General features: G+C 36.1%; 1 protein-coding gene across 1 annotated transcript in view; it reads right to left on the minus strand.

The window, feature by feature from the left end:
* Window positions 1-17,035, minus strand: part of INTU (inturned planar cell polarity protein) — an 83,083-nt gene that overhangs the window by 18,788 nt on the left and 47,260 nt on the right. Inside the window, exons 8-11 of the mRNA XM_010860259.1 lie at window positions 13,870-14,059; window positions 9,660-9,713; window positions 2,241-2,303; window positions 1,204-1,425 (exon numbers count right to left, since the gene is read on the minus strand). Of these exons, the coding sequence (XP_010858561.1) occupies window positions 1,204-1,425; window positions 2,241-2,303; window positions 9,660-9,713; window positions 13,870-14,059 (529 nt within the window). The remainder of the gene's footprint in view (window positions 1-1,203; window positions 1,426-2,240; window positions 2,304-9,659; window positions 9,714-13,869; window positions 14,060-17,035) is intronic.

A 17,035-nucleotide genomic window follows, 5' to 3' on the forward strand; every position in this document is an offset into this window, starting at 1 on the left:
CCCTCCAAAGAAATCTCAGGGCTGATCTCCTTCAGAATGGACTGGCTGGATCTCTTTGCAGTCCAAGGGACTCTCAAGAGTCTTCTCCAACACCACAGTTCAAAAGCATCAATTCTTCGTTGCTCAGCTTTCTTCATAGTCCAACTCTCACATTCATACATGACCACTGGAAAAACCACAGCCTTGACTAGACGGACCTTTGTTGGCAAAATAATGTCTCTGCTAATACAGGTTTAGCTACATGAAAATATATGTATGTAACAGGCATGCATAAATTTATGAATACTAAACAGTGCTGAAGAACTGATGCTTTCAAATTGTGGTGCTGGAGAAGACTCTTGAGAGCCCTTTCGACAGCAAGGAGACAGTAAACCAGTCTAATCCTAAAGGAAATTAACCCTGAGCATTCATTGGAAGGACTGATGCTGAAGCTCCAATACTTCAGCCACCTGATGCAAACAGCCAACTCATTCGAAAATACCTTGATGCTAGGAAGGTTTGAGGACAGGAAGAGAAGGGCACGACAGACGATGAGATGGTTGGATGGCATTACTAACTCAATAGACATGAGTTTGAGCAAACTCCAGGAGATACTGAAGGACAGGGAAGCCTGGCATGCTGCAGCTATGGGGTGGCAAAGAGTCAGACATGACTTAGCGACTGAACAACAAACAGATATGGGCATGTGGCATAATTACGTGATGGTTATTAAAAACTCCTCCCTCCTCTTCTTAGTTATCCTCAAGGCTACTTGATGACCCTTGAAAACAAATCTCACACTGCCTTATCCTGATACACCATCAGCTGCCACTTCTGGCACATGGACTCCCCTAAGGTAGCCTTCAAAGAGCCTTCATCCGTGGTATCCTTTCATTTTCAATCACATATTTATCATTTCTGATTCTATATCCTTTTCATGTCTTTCTATTTCCCAAAACAAACTAGAAGATAAAACCTCTGGTTTTAAAGAAATGGGAACAAAAAAATCTTAAGAACCTGCTAAAATCTTATCTTGGGGTTCATTACCATTTCTTTATGAGTATTAAATGGATATAAAATAAAAGAAATAAAGGAGAGTAACTTTTTTGAATACTAGTATTTGACATGCTTATAATTTTAAATGATCATTTTTATATATTTATTTAGACGATCAGTAAATGGCAAAAACAAACAAACCCAAGAAAGAAACGAAGGTAAACTTACCAAGCCAACGATTAGCAAAAAATATCTCCCTTCGGGTTCCTGAAAGACTTCAGTGTTTGAGTCTGCAGAAGGCTGGAGGTGATGTCGAGGAAATACTTCCCTCCATATTACCAGCTGACCAATTCTCTGTTTTGCTGCCAAAGGCAGTAGGCAATAGTGGCGACAGTATACAGCAATATCAATAAGATCATCCTTAGGCAAATGACTGCATATCAAATACCCCTTAAATTGAACCACAGAAAATAGAAGTTGATTAGTGACATAGAGCAATAATCCTATAATATATTTTTTAGAGTTTTACAGGTATTTCTTCAGTTGGTTTAAAATATTCCAGTTTTAAGTGGAATAAAGAAATAACAAAAATGTTTTCTTTCAACTATTCATCAAGTATGTATAATAACTTAGGTCTGTAATAGACTTTAGCATAAAGCAGGATCACCTCTAAGTAGCATTAGTCTGAGAATTTGGCAAAATTACAAAGAACTGAATTCTGAAGGTGAAAAGCAGAGAAGTATGAGTTGAGGTGGGGCGAGACTTTTCACACTTACTGTTCTGTATTGTCTGATTCTCTTTCAATATGTTTAATTCTGTGCTTAAAAATATACAAAATTAAAATACTTAAATTCATTTGATGAATTGAAACTTTGAATTAAATTGAAACTTAACTTGCTTTACATGGAAGTTAACTACCTCATTTTAGAAAATTTATCAATAAGATACAGTTACTTTTCGAAGATAAGGGAAAATTCTACACAACTGCAAAAGGAAATAAAGTATTGCTCTTTTCTCATATACACTTGGTTCTTTTGAGTACTGTTTCTTTCTTACAAATTTGTAAATGCTTTAAAATGAAATGAAACTGAAATATTTAATGTATTTATAAATATTAGGTATAAGTCTTGTTTTAAGATCCAGATTTTATTGTACCTACATTCAGAGGAAAAGAGATAAATGCATTTTTCATGTCTGTAAGAGTTTGAGAAAATTTAGGTTTGTTCACAGAACAGTACAACATTTAAAAGTCAAGCTTAACTTACCTTGTAAAATAGAGAAGACCCCAAAATTGTGTATAGCCGTCTCATGTCATAGTAATCCTCAGACTGGGGGAAAAACCACAGTGGATTTATATATGTATATATATTTTTTATGATTTAAAAAATATCCTAGTTAAGCTACAACAGTTATAATGGACATTACATCCCTTAGTAACTGAAGTTTCTCCTTTTTGGTATTTATTTATTTATTATGGAAGCACAGTTGATTTACAGTTTCAGATGTACAGTAAGGTGGTTCAGTTACACATACACACATACATTCTTTTTCAGATCCTTTTCCTTTATAGGTTATTACAAGATAATGAATACAGTTTGCTGAACATAGGTCCTTGTATTGAGGCATAAGGTGCCTATGTATTTATTTTTGACTGAAAACAACCTTATTTTTGATTCTTATAAAATACTGTTGAATAGAGACACCTAAGAGTAGAACATAATGTTTGTTACCCTAAGAGGGATTGAAAGGGATCATCTAAAATATTTGATATTACCATATACTATTTTTGAAAGTACAAACTGGTACAACATATTTGGGGTTTAATAGTATGTAAAAAAAATTAAATACACATACCCTTTGAGTAATTCCTCTTTTATAAATCTACAGAAATACTTGAACAAGACAATCAAGGTTTTTGTATAAAAAGTTTAGAATTTCTAATAAAAAAATAGCACCCCCAATGGTATGTGTATGTATGTGTGTATATATAGGCATGCATGTGTGCTAAGTCGCTCAGTGCATCTACTCTGTGCGATCCATAGACTGTAGCCCACCAGGTTCCTCTGTCCATGCAGTTCTCCAAGCAATAATACTGGAGTGGGTAGCCATTCCCTTCTCCCAGGGATCTTTCCAACCCAGGGACTGAACCCAGGTCTCCTGCATTGCAGGCAGATTCTTTAGCATCTGAACCACTGGAGAAGCCCATATATATATGTAATATGTGTATGGCATGCCCTCCTCCAGGGGATCTTCCCAACCCAGGGATTGAACCCACATCTCTTAGGTCTCCTGCACTGGAAGGCGGGTTCTTTACCACTAGCACCACCTGGTTATATACATATGTATTGGCTTGTACAGGGGTATGTATGGGCTTCCCCAGTGGCTCAGACGGTAAAAAAATCTGCCTGCAATGCAGGAGGCCCAGGTTCAATTCCTGGATCAGGAAGATCTCCTGGAGAAGGGAATGGCAACCCACTGCAGTATTCTTGCCTGGAGAATTCCATGGACAGAAGAGCCTGGCATGGGGTCGCAAAGAGTCGGACACAACTAAGCAACTAACACTTTCACTTTCATGTATGTGTACAGAAAAGAGTCTGGAAGAATACATTCCAAACTGTTGGAGCAGTTACAACTGGGGATGGAACTGGTGGAGAGGGATGAGGAAGGAGGATATGTGTTTTTAGTAATCATGCTTGCATTTTTTTTTAACCCAATATGCATGCATTACTTTTATAATTAAAAAACAACACAACAAAACCTAAGGAAAACTGGAAATAACCTAAATATCCCTCAACTGGGGAATGGACTACTGTATGCAGTAAAAAGAACTGAACTACTGATACAGACAATGAATGAATCTCAAATAAATTATGCTACGTGAAAGAAGTCAAACTCATCCTTGTTCATTTGTTTTGACTGCTTTTATGTCAAAGATATTTCCTGTCATGCTTTACTGTCCTCACACTTAAGAATGAGGTGTTAATAAATTTATTGGAAGCTTTTTGAGGGTATGGAAGCTCTTTGGCTTCACTGTAGGTAAACTTTTAGAAAGAATTTTAATTAAAAAATTTTACATGGTGAAATATACATAACAAAATTTACTGTCTTAATAACTGTTAAATGTACAGCTCAATAGCATTATGCACAATTCACACTGTTCACAACCAAATCAGAACTTTTTCCTCTTGCAAAACTGAAACTTAGTATCTATAAAACAACAACTCTCCATCGCCCTTCCTTCCCCCAGCCCCTGACACTCACTCTTCTACTTTGTTTTTATGAATATGACTACTTTAGGCATCTCCTACATTCTTGCCTGGGAAATCCCATGGACAGAGGAGTGTGATGGGGTACGATCCATGGAGTCACAAAGAGCTGGACACGACTGAGTGAGTAAACAACAACAATGGGGGAAATCGTGCACTATTTTATCCTGTTGTGATGGGCTTGTTCGCCTTTGTGATGTGCTTGTGTTGTGGTGTCCTCTGGGTTCATCCCTGTTGAGGCATACGTCAAAATTTACTTCCTTTGGGGGGCTAAGTCATGTTTCACAGTATGTATTATCCATAATTTCTGTCTGTTCGTTCATCTGTTGGTGAATGCGGGTTGCTTTCTCTTTTTGGCTGTTGTGAATGATGCTACTGTGAACGTGGGTTTGCAAGTGTCTCTTAATTTTTTTGAGTATATCAACTGCTCAGTCATGTGGTAGTTCTGTTTTTTATTTTTTTTCGGAGACCACCATGCTGTGTTTTATAACATTTGCACTGCTTTGCATTCCCACCAACAGTGCACAGGGCTTCCAATTTTTCTACATTCTTGCCAACAATTGGTATTTTGGGGGTTTGTTTGTTTCTGTAGTTGTTGTCTTGGACCCTGCTTTTTCCACAGAAAATGATCTTGAATATTTTTTCATGTCAGTAGACAGTTTTCTAAACATTATTTCAATGGCAATATTATTGAACAGATTCCCTTATGTAGTATTTTGTTTCCAGTAATTTTTCAGGGTATAAATAAGGCTGTGGAGAATATTCTTAGAAAGAAAATCTTTGTGTACATCCCTGATATTTTCCTTAGTTGAAAAGTTCCTGGAGGTTGAATTCCTATACCAGAGGATATATATTTTTTAATGTATATTGCCAGATTGTTCTCCTGAGAGGTTGCATCAATTTATATTCCTACTAGCAGTATGACAGTATCATCTACACTGAACATTTCAGACAGAATTACTTCCATGCAAGATCATAAATACAAGGTTACCAAGAATATCCATCAACTGATAACAATGGGTAGCTCTGAGAACAGGGCTGGTTTTGATGTATGAGGGTCAAGCAAAATGCTAGCTTTATGTTTTCTGTTTGCATTTCCCCATAAGAATGTACTCATGGAATATTTGTGAAACTGAATATTTAAACTTCCTAATTAAAAAAAGTCAGATGCAAATTATTTACCATATGATTCAACTTATGTGACATTCCAGAAAAGGCAAAAACCATGTGCACAGTAAACACATCAGTGGTTACAGGGACTGGGGGTAGGGAAAGGGACTGGCTATAAAAGGGCACAAAAAATTTATTTAATATAAATTATACCTTAATAATAATCTTAAAACACTAAAGAACACAGAATTAAAATATAACATTAAATCTTTAATGTCACAAAAAGTTTAGAATAGATCCCTCTTTTTTTTTAATTAATATAAAACTGTGAATTATTCTGCCAGTTCTGACAAATGTGTACTGATGTGTAAGTGCCACCAACATCAAGATATAGAACAGTTACATCAAAACTGTTGCCAATTTTTTTTGCTGAGTATTATTCCATTGCATATATATATATATATATATAATACTTTGTTGATGGACATTGATTCTTTGAATGGTCTCTATTAAAAATTAAGCTGCTATGAACATTTGTTTACAGGTCTTTGTATTGACATAGAGTTCATTTCTCTTGGGAAGTTAGATAGCAATGAGTCGAGTTGAGTTCAGTTGCTCAGTTGTGTCCGACTCTTTGCAACGCCATGGACTGTAGCACGCCAGGCCTCCCGGTCCATCACCAACTCCCGGAGTGTACTCAAACTCATGTCCATTGAGTCGGTGATGCCATCCAACCATCTCATCCTCTGTCATCCCCTTCTCCCACCTTCAGTCTTTCCCAGCATCAGGGTCTTTTCCAAAGAGTCAGTACTTTGCATCAGGTGGCCAAAGTATTGGAGTTTCAGCTTCAGCATCAGTCCTTCCAATGAATAGTCAGGATTGATTTCCTATAGGATGGACTGGTAGGATCTCTTTGCTGTCCAAGGGACTCTCAAGAGTCTTCTCCAACATCACAGTTCAAAAGCATCAATTCTTTGGCGCTCAGCTTTCTTTATGGTCCAACTCTCACATCCATACATGACTACTGGAAAAAACCATAGCTTTGACTAGACAGACCTTCGCTGGCAAAGTAATGTCTCTGCTTTTTCATAAGCTGTCTAGGTTGGTCATAACTTTTCTTTCAAGGAGCAAGTGTCTTTTAATTTCATGGCTTCAGTCACCATCTACAGTGATTTTGGAGCCCAAAAAAATAAAGTCTGTCACTGTTTCCATTGTTTCCCCATCTATTTGCCATGAAGTGATGGGACCGGATGCCATGATCTTAGTTTTCTGAATGTTAAGGTTTAAGCCAACTTTTTCACTCTCCTCTTGCACTTTATCAAGAGGCTCTTTAGTTCTTCGCTTTCTGCCATAAGTGTGGTGTCATCTGCATATCTGAGATTATTGATATTTCTCCTGGCAATCTTGATTCCAGCTTGTGCTTCATTTAGCCCTGCATTTTGCATGATGTACTCTGCATATAAGTTAAATAATCAGGGTGACAGTATACAGTCTTGAGGTACTCCTTTCCTGATTTGGAACTAGTCTGTTGTTCCATGTCCAGTTCTAACTGTTGATTCTTGACCTGCATACAGATTTCTCAGGAGGTAGATAAGGTGGTCTGGTATTCCTATCTCTTTAAGAATTTCGCACAGTTTGTTATGATCCACACAGTCAAAGGCTTTGGTGTAGTCAATAAAGCAGAAATAGATGTTTTTCTGGAACTCTCTTGGTTTTCTGATGATCCATTGGATGTTGGCAATTTGATCTCTGGTTCCTCTGCCTTTTCTAAATACAGCTTGAACATCTGGAAGTTCACGGTTCATGTACTGTTGAAGCCTGGCTTGGAGAATTTTGAGCATTACTTTGCTAGCGTGTGAGATGAGTGCAATTGTGCAGTAGTTTGAGCATTCTTTGGCATTGCCTTTCTTAGGGATTGGAATGAAGACTGACCTTTTCCAGTCCTGTGGCCACTGCTGAGTTTTCCAAATTTGCTGGCATATTGAGTGCAGCACTTTCACAGCATCATCTTTCAGGATTTGAAATAGCTCAACTGGAATTCTATCACCTTGACTAGCTTAGTTCATAGTGATGCTTCCTAAGGCCCACTTGACTTTGCATTCCAGGATGTCTGGCTCTAGGTGAGTGATCACACCATTGTGATTATCTGGGTCATGAAGATCTTTTTTGTATAGCTCTTCTGTGTATTCTTGCCACCTCTTCTTAATATCTTCTGCTTCTGTTAGGTCCATACCATTTCTGCCCTTCACTGTGTGCCCATCTTTGCATGAAATGTTTCCTTGGTATCTCTAATTTTCTTGAAGAGATTTATTATTTTCCTCTACTTCTTGCACTGATCACTTAGGAAGGCTTTCTTATCTCTCCCTGCTGTTCTTTGGAACTCTGCATTCAAATGGATATATCTTTTCTCCTTTGCCTTTTGCTTCTCTTCTTTTCACAGCTATTTGTAAGACATCCTCAGACAACCATTTTGCCTTTTTGCATTTCTTTTTCTTGGGGATGGTCTTGATCACTGCCTCCTATACAATGTCATGAGCCTCCGTCCATAGTTCTTAGGCACTCTATCAGATCTAATAATCCCTGGAATCTATTTGTCACTTCCACTGTGTAATCGTAAGGGGTTTGATTTACGTCATACCTGAATGGTCTAGTGGTTTTCCCTACCTTCTTCAATAAGTCTAAATTTGGCAATAAGGAGTTCATGATCTGAGCTACAGTTAGCTCCTGGTCTTGTTTTTGCTAACTCTATAGAGCTTCTCCATCTTTGGCTGCAAAGAATATAATCAGTCTGATTTTGGTATTGACCATCTAGTGATGTCCACAGTACAGATGTTTAGCTTATTAAGAAACTTCCAAACTGTTTTCCAAACAATTATATCATTTTACATTATCAATTTATCAACTTTTTTCTTTTGTGTATTGTGTCTTGATGTTGTAGACAAGGAATCCCAACAGATCTTTTTCTAACCAGTTAGTTCCACTGTTCATTAAAATGATGTTCTATGAACACACATGTTAGAGTTTTAATTAAACTTACAAATCTAGGTTCTGAAAACCTACATATTTTAATACTTTGGATCTAAACTGCTCCTAATGATTAGTATCCAGTTAATTTTTTTTTCCCCATTGGTGAAAAAACGTACATCCTACGAACAGTTCTCCTTGCTTAAATTTCCACTCTTTTTACAAACAAAATACCCTTCCATTTGCTCTGGATCTTAGCTAAGACTAAGCCACCTTTCAAGTGAACCACCTCTCCCCACTTTCAACAGCAATCTGCTAAAGAATGACCCAGCCTCACTGCTTCTACTTCCTAATGTCCCATTTACTTTTAAAAAAACGTTCATTACTGAAAACATTAGCATATACTAATAGAACAGAATAATAGAATAATATATTAGAATAGAATAATAGAATAGAATAGAATAATATATTAGCTCCTAGGTACCCATCAACACCCAGCTTCAACAAAGACCAGTACGTGGCTAACATTGTTTCATCTCTCTCCTTCCTCCCTCTCCCTGATGAATTATTTCTAAATCAATTCCAGATGTTGTATCATTTCATCTGTAACTACTTAAGAATGTATCTCTAAAACAGAAGAACTTTAAAAAAAAAACATACCCAGAATATCATTACCACATCTAAGGAATTATTCCCACCTAATATCCAGTTATCTGTGTTTATGTGTTCTTGATTGACTCATACACATTTTAAAATATTTTGTTTGTCTGAATCAGAATCCAAGTAAGATCCATATACTGACATTGGTTGATTTTCTTGACTCACTTGTAACTGACAGGTTCTCTTTCAATCCAATGCAGTTATTATCTTTATAGATGTTCAAATGGGAGCTTCTTCAAGTTGTCTCCTAATTACTTGAACCTTAAATTAAACCTAGTAATTTTTGAAAGCTTCCTAGATGTCTGATATAACAAGATGTTGCCAAGCTTATCTTGTACATTTTCAGCCCTAAATCTGGATTCAGCCATTTCTCATAGCAATCTTGGTTGCCTTAAGTGAAAAATATTATTTATACACAATGGCCTGGGTGCTAGTGATGCTCTAGTGGACAGAGCTAGGAAATATATTTCACTAGACAGAGCTAGGAAATATGTATCTATTTTAAATGATTAAAAACCATACTACCGATCACTATAACATATATGGTCTTTCTTTCAAAGCCCAGTTATAAATGATACTGCATATAATGATTATTACATGCCTCCTTGGAAAATACTTAGAATAATGACTGATTTACAAAATAAGAAATAAACAACTTTTCCTAAAATCCACTGCTTCTCTTACCAGTTCTGCAAAGTCTGCGGCCTCCAAGTCACTCAATGCTGTGTCTAATTCCAACTATACGGAAAAAAAAAAAACAAAAAAAAAACTGTAACACAAACATTTAATTTATATTACTTATTTTTTAGTACTGGCCATATAAAAGTGCTTAATTACTTGTGTGTGCTAAGTTGCTTCAGTTGTATCTGACTCTTTGTGACCCCATGGACTATGGCCACCAGGCTCCTCTGTCCATGGGATTCTCCAGGCAAGAATAATGGAGTGGGTTGTCATTTCGTCCTCCAATAATTACTTGAAGAAGTAAATAAATATCTCTCTCTCCTTTGTGTTATTTAAGGAATGTCCCAAAATGGAACATCTTGCTTTTAAGCTTTGCAATTACAAAAATAAAATCAGTGTATTTTACATATAGGCATTTTTCACTTACATCTTAATTATTGCAAAATGGGCTTCACTCTGTATTCAATACAAACTAATTTATGAAGTTACAAAGCTGCTTTACAGCTTTGTCAGAAAAAATTTTAACCTATAAAAATCTTAAGAGTAAAATAAATCAATCTTGATATAGCCAATCTATTATGAATTGTCTATTTTTCTATTTTCTATATATTTCTCAACAGTTGGATCTCGGAAAATATCAACATTCTTCCCTGTCTCTTGCCTTTAAACTCTTTTGTATAAAAAGACTGTTAATCTTTATTCATGGATTAAATCATGAAAGCAAGTGTTCCCCTGGAACCTGGCACAGTTTAACCACCCTACAGAGTTATTAGAAAAATCTCTTACTTAGGATTTAGCTTCTGTTCCTATGGAATTTGCCTGAACTCTTTCATGTATTTGTCCTTCCCTAAAGCATTCAAAAATTTAAAGCAGAATATATTTAATCTGAGGTTTAATCTGTAATGCATATATATAAACTGAAAACTATTGACAGTTAAAGTTTGTAGCGTGTATGGTATTTGTGGAAAATAATCCTTGTTTTTTATTTTTTTAAAGGCCAAGGGCACTCTCTGCAGGACCGTTTCACAAACTGTGTCTTACTGAGATGACAGAAGCTTTGGAAACATTAGTCATGCCTCTCAATGCTTTTCACACAGTGTGACTTATTACTCATTTGTGACCTACATTTTTCTGCATCTAGCAAATACTTCATGTTCTCCTTTTTGTGGGTATAGTTTCTGTTGTGAAAAACTACAGGACAAAAAGAAAATTACCTACTTAAGATTTCTGATCACAGAAATGTTAAACAGGTTGCTATTCCTGCTACTGAACTCTACAGTCTAAAACACAAGGTGACTGTAACTGTTTCTTCATACTGCTTAAGAGAAAAAGTAAAATATCTTTTCTCTTAATTACTCCAGTGTATCTTAGGGAAAAAAAATTTTTTTAAAGTCTGACATATAAAATAAGGAAATTCTCAAACACCTGCGAAAGAAAACTGAAGTGCAACCTCACCATATACTAAACTCAGAACAAGTATATTTTTCTCCAACTTAAAAACAATTATTCCCACCTAAAATGTATCAGGTACAAACGACCTCACACACCTATATGTTTTTAACTAGATTTCTCAAGGCACAAAATTTCTTATTGTTTTCCATTGGAATATATATAGTCAGTAAATCCTACAGTTTTTAATCACAGTAAGAAATGTCAAAGGGAAAAGCAAAGCTTTTGAGTTCTTTGAGTCTGCTGATAAAACAAAAACAAAAACGTCAAGGATTACCATGTATTTCAAACTTTACATTCATCAGAGACTTTTAGATCACTTTATCAGAGCGTATCTATCTCTTTCCAAAAATATTATTCTTAATTCTCTTAACCAGACTACAAAATGTGAAAACGTCTCAGCTATATCCTCATTGTTTCCTGTGTAGAAGTTCCACCTACCCAACTACACTGTGAGCATCCAAAGGACTTTTCTGGATTCCCAGAGCACAGCACACATCTGAGTACTTGGCATAGTAAAGGCTGACCTCCATATAGAAATGTCAGACTCAGAAAGTACAAGTACAACCAAAGCTCTGGTGAGATAAAGCAACAGGTATAATTTGAGTCAAAAGATTACAGAATATACATCAGTTCACACGGTGATTTCTCAGTGTGATATTGTCTTAGGCTGGTAAAAATAAAGTATACAGGGTGGGAGGTGGGAGGGACAGTGCAGGGAGGGGACATATGTATGCCTATGCTGATTGATGTTGATGTGTGGCAGAAACCAACATAACACTGTGAAGCAATTATCCTTCAATTAAAAATTAGTATATTTTTAAAAAGTATATAGTCCTTTTAATCAAATATATGCTAAGCTAAGGGGAATAATGTCAATAAAAGAGAAATCTGAATACAGGAAGAAGTCTTCACATGGAATTTATAAGACTGAAGTAGCCTATATTTTTAAATGTCTTAAACTTCTTAGAAGGAAAATATTTAATCTTAATATATCCAAAGTCTAAATATACTTCCCCTAAAAACATTTAGTCTTATATCTCTACTCTCACAGAAGAGACGATATACTTTGTGGAGAAAACATTTCTTTAAGTGAAGAGAGTCTTAGGGGAGAGAACTTGGGCAAAACTCATGAGATGATAGCGTGTGTGCTTAACTGCTCAGTGGTGTCTGACTCTTTGCAACTCTGTGGACCATAGTCCACCAGGCTCCTCTGTCCATGGAATTTTCCAGGAAAGAAAACTGGAGTGGGTTGCCATTTCCTACTCTAGGAAAGAGACGATGGCACCTCTGACAATGGGTCTCGTGTCTTTCAGAAGAAAAAAGACCCCAGAATGGACATGAGGCAGACTTTGGAACCAGGGTCTTTCTATATTAAATTTAAGGTTATCTAATTAAACTCTGTCTCTTATTGATGGGAGTAGAATTCTATATTTCATACTTTTCAGTATGGAAATGATTTAGGAAAATGATAATCATTGGCCTTGGTTAAAAAAGGCAGCAGGAGGCAGTTGACAGAGGCAAGGACAAAAAAGAATATCAGAAGGTAAAGTTTCCTTTAAACATGCTCTAACCCCTCAACTCCCTCCAGTTATACAATATATAATACTAATTTCACAACTATAATTACAACAATGTGCAAGGCATGACTCTTAAGCATTTTATGTATTATAACTTCTTTATGAAGTTGATACTATTATTGTTCCAATTTTACAGATAAGAAAACTAAGTAAAGAGACTGATATATCAGTTTAAATTATTATTAAACTGTCAAAAGGCATAATTATTTGATCATATATTGTAGAATTCCATGAAGAGCAGAATCTTGAATTGGGCTTTTACTACAACATAGCTTGAGTTTCTTCATGGACAAGGAACTGCTATGGCATGGTGCCTCATTAATACTGTTACAAATGCTGTGGCTAAATATACTGTTGTTGATGAATATGTCTGAAATGAGTCTTCATTCAGTCATTTCAGTCCATAAAGTTATTCTGGATCTAGAAATGACTAAAATCTCATTGATAACCCTCATGAACATTACCTTTGGGTGAGCTATCTATGGGACAAGGCTAAGGGTAATTACAGATGCTCATGTAAACAATGGAGAAGGCAATGGCACACTCCAGTACTCTTGCCTGGAAAACCCCATGGACGGAGAAGCCTGGTAGGCTGCAGTCCATGGGGTCGCTAAGAGTCTGACACGACTGAGCGACTTCACTTTCACTTTTCACTTTCATGCATTGGAGAAGGAAATGGCAACCCACTCCAGTGTTTTTGCCTGGAGAATCCCAGGGACGGGGGAGTCTGGTGGGCTGCCGTCTATGGGGTCGCACAGAGTCGGACACAACTGAAGTGACTTAGAAGCATGTAAATAAAGATTTTGGTATTATTTGTGGAGTTTGTATTTTAGTTAAGAATATTTGTTAGCCAATCATTTCATCCACCTAACTCAATGACCCTGCATTATAAAATCAAAACCACAGAATTAAAAAGTAAGACACACATATAATTATGATTTCCAAAAAGTATTCCAAGTTTGAACAAAGTCTGAATGTTAAAGTAAAATGAGAGAACTAATTTTTATTTAGAAAGAAAAAGTTCACTGCACTGGACCTCCTACCATATCAACTAGTTGCCCTTTTAACTCTTACCTGCAATCCTGAAAATAACAAAAAGCCTATGGGGGAGAAAAAAAAAAAAGAGAAAATAAAGAATTATAAGGCAACTGGCTCTGATTCTTATTTATGACACCTAAGAGTACCTTAATTTCCTGGGGAAGTGTGAGCCACCGAACTCCAGGGAGATTGTCTAAGAGCACTGCACTGGAAGCATCGTACTGCTGTGTGCTGGGACTGGCACTCGAATGCAGTTTAGTGGGCTGAAGTGCTCTTTGAAAAAACAAGCTGAAAAAATGATCCAAACGAGGAACATTCTCAACCTGGCAAAAGGCACTGAAAAAACAAGAGCTGTAATGTCAGAACAACACAGGGAAATGGTGGTCATCGCTTGTACAAACCTAAAGGGACTGGATCTTGCCCAACTACACAGGTTCTCTTCCACACTCCTCCCTTCTTAATAAGAATTATAGCCATAATGTTACTGATGGAGTATATAAAGAAAGTCACCCTGTCAATATTTTTTACCCTAAAACTTTATTCTCAAATGCACTGGGCAGAGGGTGCATGGTGCCCTATGGGAAAACCACAGGGCTAACACAAGTGGTGTATCTAAACAGAATGGGCTGAAGTACCCTTTTGGCAAAAAATGTAAGTTGCTTTCACTTTTATTTCTCAACCATTTACAACTCCCAATATCTTTCAGTCAGCATAGGATAACAAAAAGATTTTGAGCTTCTAGAACAGATCTGACTGAACCCTATCACTGCTTTTCACTAGGTAGATCTCTCAGGAAAATCATCTAACCTTTCTCTGAACTTTTGTTCCCAACTGTAAAAACAGGGATAATACAATCTAACTCTCATGAAAAGTACCTAGTATACAGCAAGTACTTATTATGCCTATTACTTACTGGTATACAGTAAACACATGATTAGCCTAAGTTATTTCCTCCCCTCTTTGCTAATGAAGGCACAGCTATTTAAAAACTAAAAAACAAAACAAAACAAAAACTTGGTTTCAGTGATGTAAAAGTAGTATAGCATTACCTACAACCATTCAGTGGTATAAACTACTGGATAACACAATAACTGATATATATATATATATACCATTAATATATCAGACTAGTATTCACTGATTCATTCAACTAATTACTTGAGTGCCTACTGTGTTTCAGGCACTATTCTCATGCATGGAGGTACAGCAATAAAAATATCAAGACAAAAGACAAAGTCTCTACTCCCCTGGAGCTCCCATTCTACTGGAGAATGATGATAAATGATCAAAAAGTAAAAACATGAACTTGTACAAAGGACTAAGCACAGAACAAGACTGTCTGAATGGGTGGGGTGACTGGCTGGCTATTTTAAATCAAATGGTTAGGGGAGGATCTCTGAGAAGGAACAGGGCATTTAAGCTGAGGTCCTGATGTCAAGAAGGTCTAGTGAGACGGAAGAGTACAAAGGCCAGGGTGGGAACAGGCTTGACCAGGATGCCTGCAGAACAGTACAGAAAGGCAGAGGGGATTGAGATCTGAAATCAGAAAGGTATGTGGGAGCCACATAATAGTGTAGAAAGATCATTCTAACTTTGGAAATTAAAGAGGCAAGAATGGAGGCAAGGTAATCAGGAAGCTACTGTAGCAATGAGCCACAGCAGTAGTTAGTCGGACAGGGTTAATAGTGAAGATGGAGAGAAACGGATGGATTTGAGATTTATTTTGGAGACAGGTTGATTAGGATTTGCTGATGAATTGGCTGGGAATGATGAAGGAAACATATCTTTAATTTGATCACAACTCTAAACTTTGTAAAGGTATAATCAGTTTTCTGTCACTTACAGAGGACTAACCAGCTCACAACTTACAAGTGGTAATTTAAGTTTTGGACTTTTTAGTCATTTCATAATTTTTCACAATGGGCCTTTAATATCTTTCATAATCAGAAAACTTGTGATTAAAAAATTATTGCAAAATGACTTAATATCATGGATCCATACTGCTTCTTGGTTTCAAGAATTCAGTGGATCTTGACATTTATTATTTTAGTTTGCCTTTCAAATTCTAACTTGGGTAAGGAAAAAACTGCTTAAATTTGCTGACAACTTGGAGATGCTTCCAAATCAATGGAAGCTAAATATCAAAATGAAATTCAGAGAAATCAAGAATCCCTTGGCCCTCAACCTACTCATTGGAATTTATAGAACAACTCCAATTGCTTTATCTTCATATACAAAATTCATTACAGGAATTTAATCTTTGATCATCTCTAGTTTTTGAAAATAGAGATTCAGTTAGGGTAAAGCATAGCAATATTTGCTCATCTAGTATAAATTTAAGGAGGCAGTTTATAACCACCTTAAGAGTCCTTACTTTCATTGGTTAACATTCTTCTTACTAGTAAAAGGTAAAAGCACTATATATGAATGCCCAGCCTTTTGTAGTTCACACATTTGGAAAATGCTAATACGTAATTGGATTTGAGAAGAAGGTGTCTCCTAAGAGGCACCTGGAGGAAAACAGTACAAATTAGACAATTTCTCCAGATGACATCATCACAGAAAATTCCTTTAGGCAGCTCTGAGAACAGTGACAACAAAGCTGATACTACTATGGTTTGGAAAAGTGTATAAACTGTCCTTGGAATTTTTATATTGATATACTCTTAAGGCTTTAAATTAAAGGTACCATTTTAGCCCTCTGAAGTACTGGGAATTAACAACAATCCTCCAAAGAGAAAAAAAAAATCTACTTCTCACTCATAATTTTACATGTTCAAATGTTAAATGACTACCTCAAATTTCCTCCTTAAGATCAAGAAAGATGTAGCACATACTGCGAGGTTAAAAAAGCAAGAAGCAGAAAAATATGCACACTGTGAGCTCACATGTAAAAAAAAGAATGTGTATATTCATATTATATAGACAATATTGGGTTGGCCAGAAAGTTCATTCAGGTTTCTCTGTAACATCTTGAGGGGAAAAAAAAAAAAAATGAATTTTTTGGCCAACCCAATATATGGAAGAATATCCATGAAAATAAATAGTCAATTACCTTCTCCACTGTGTCTTCTATTTATTTTAATAGCACATTTTTTTACTAAAAAAAATTTTTAAGGAAAAATATCACATTTTAGGATAGTAATTTGACAATGGTCTTATAATCAGAAGAAAATACAAAAAACTTATTTGAAATCTTCTAACTCTTTTCTGTATCTGTTCTGAAGAAATGCTCTTACATTTGCCCCTACGAAAATATATCAAATCACAATGTAATTGCGCTTACATCACTATTTCACAAAATAGTGATGT

This window comes from Bison bison, unplaced genomic scaffold (genome assembly GCF_000754665.1).
Source record: "Bison bison bison isolate TAMUID 2011002044 unplaced genomic scaffold, Bison_UMD1.0 scf7180017864465, whole genome shotgun sequence".
In the NCBI taxonomy this organism is placed as follows: domain Eukaryota; kingdom Metazoa; phylum Chordata; class Mammalia; order Artiodactyla; family Bovidae; genus Bison; species Bison bison.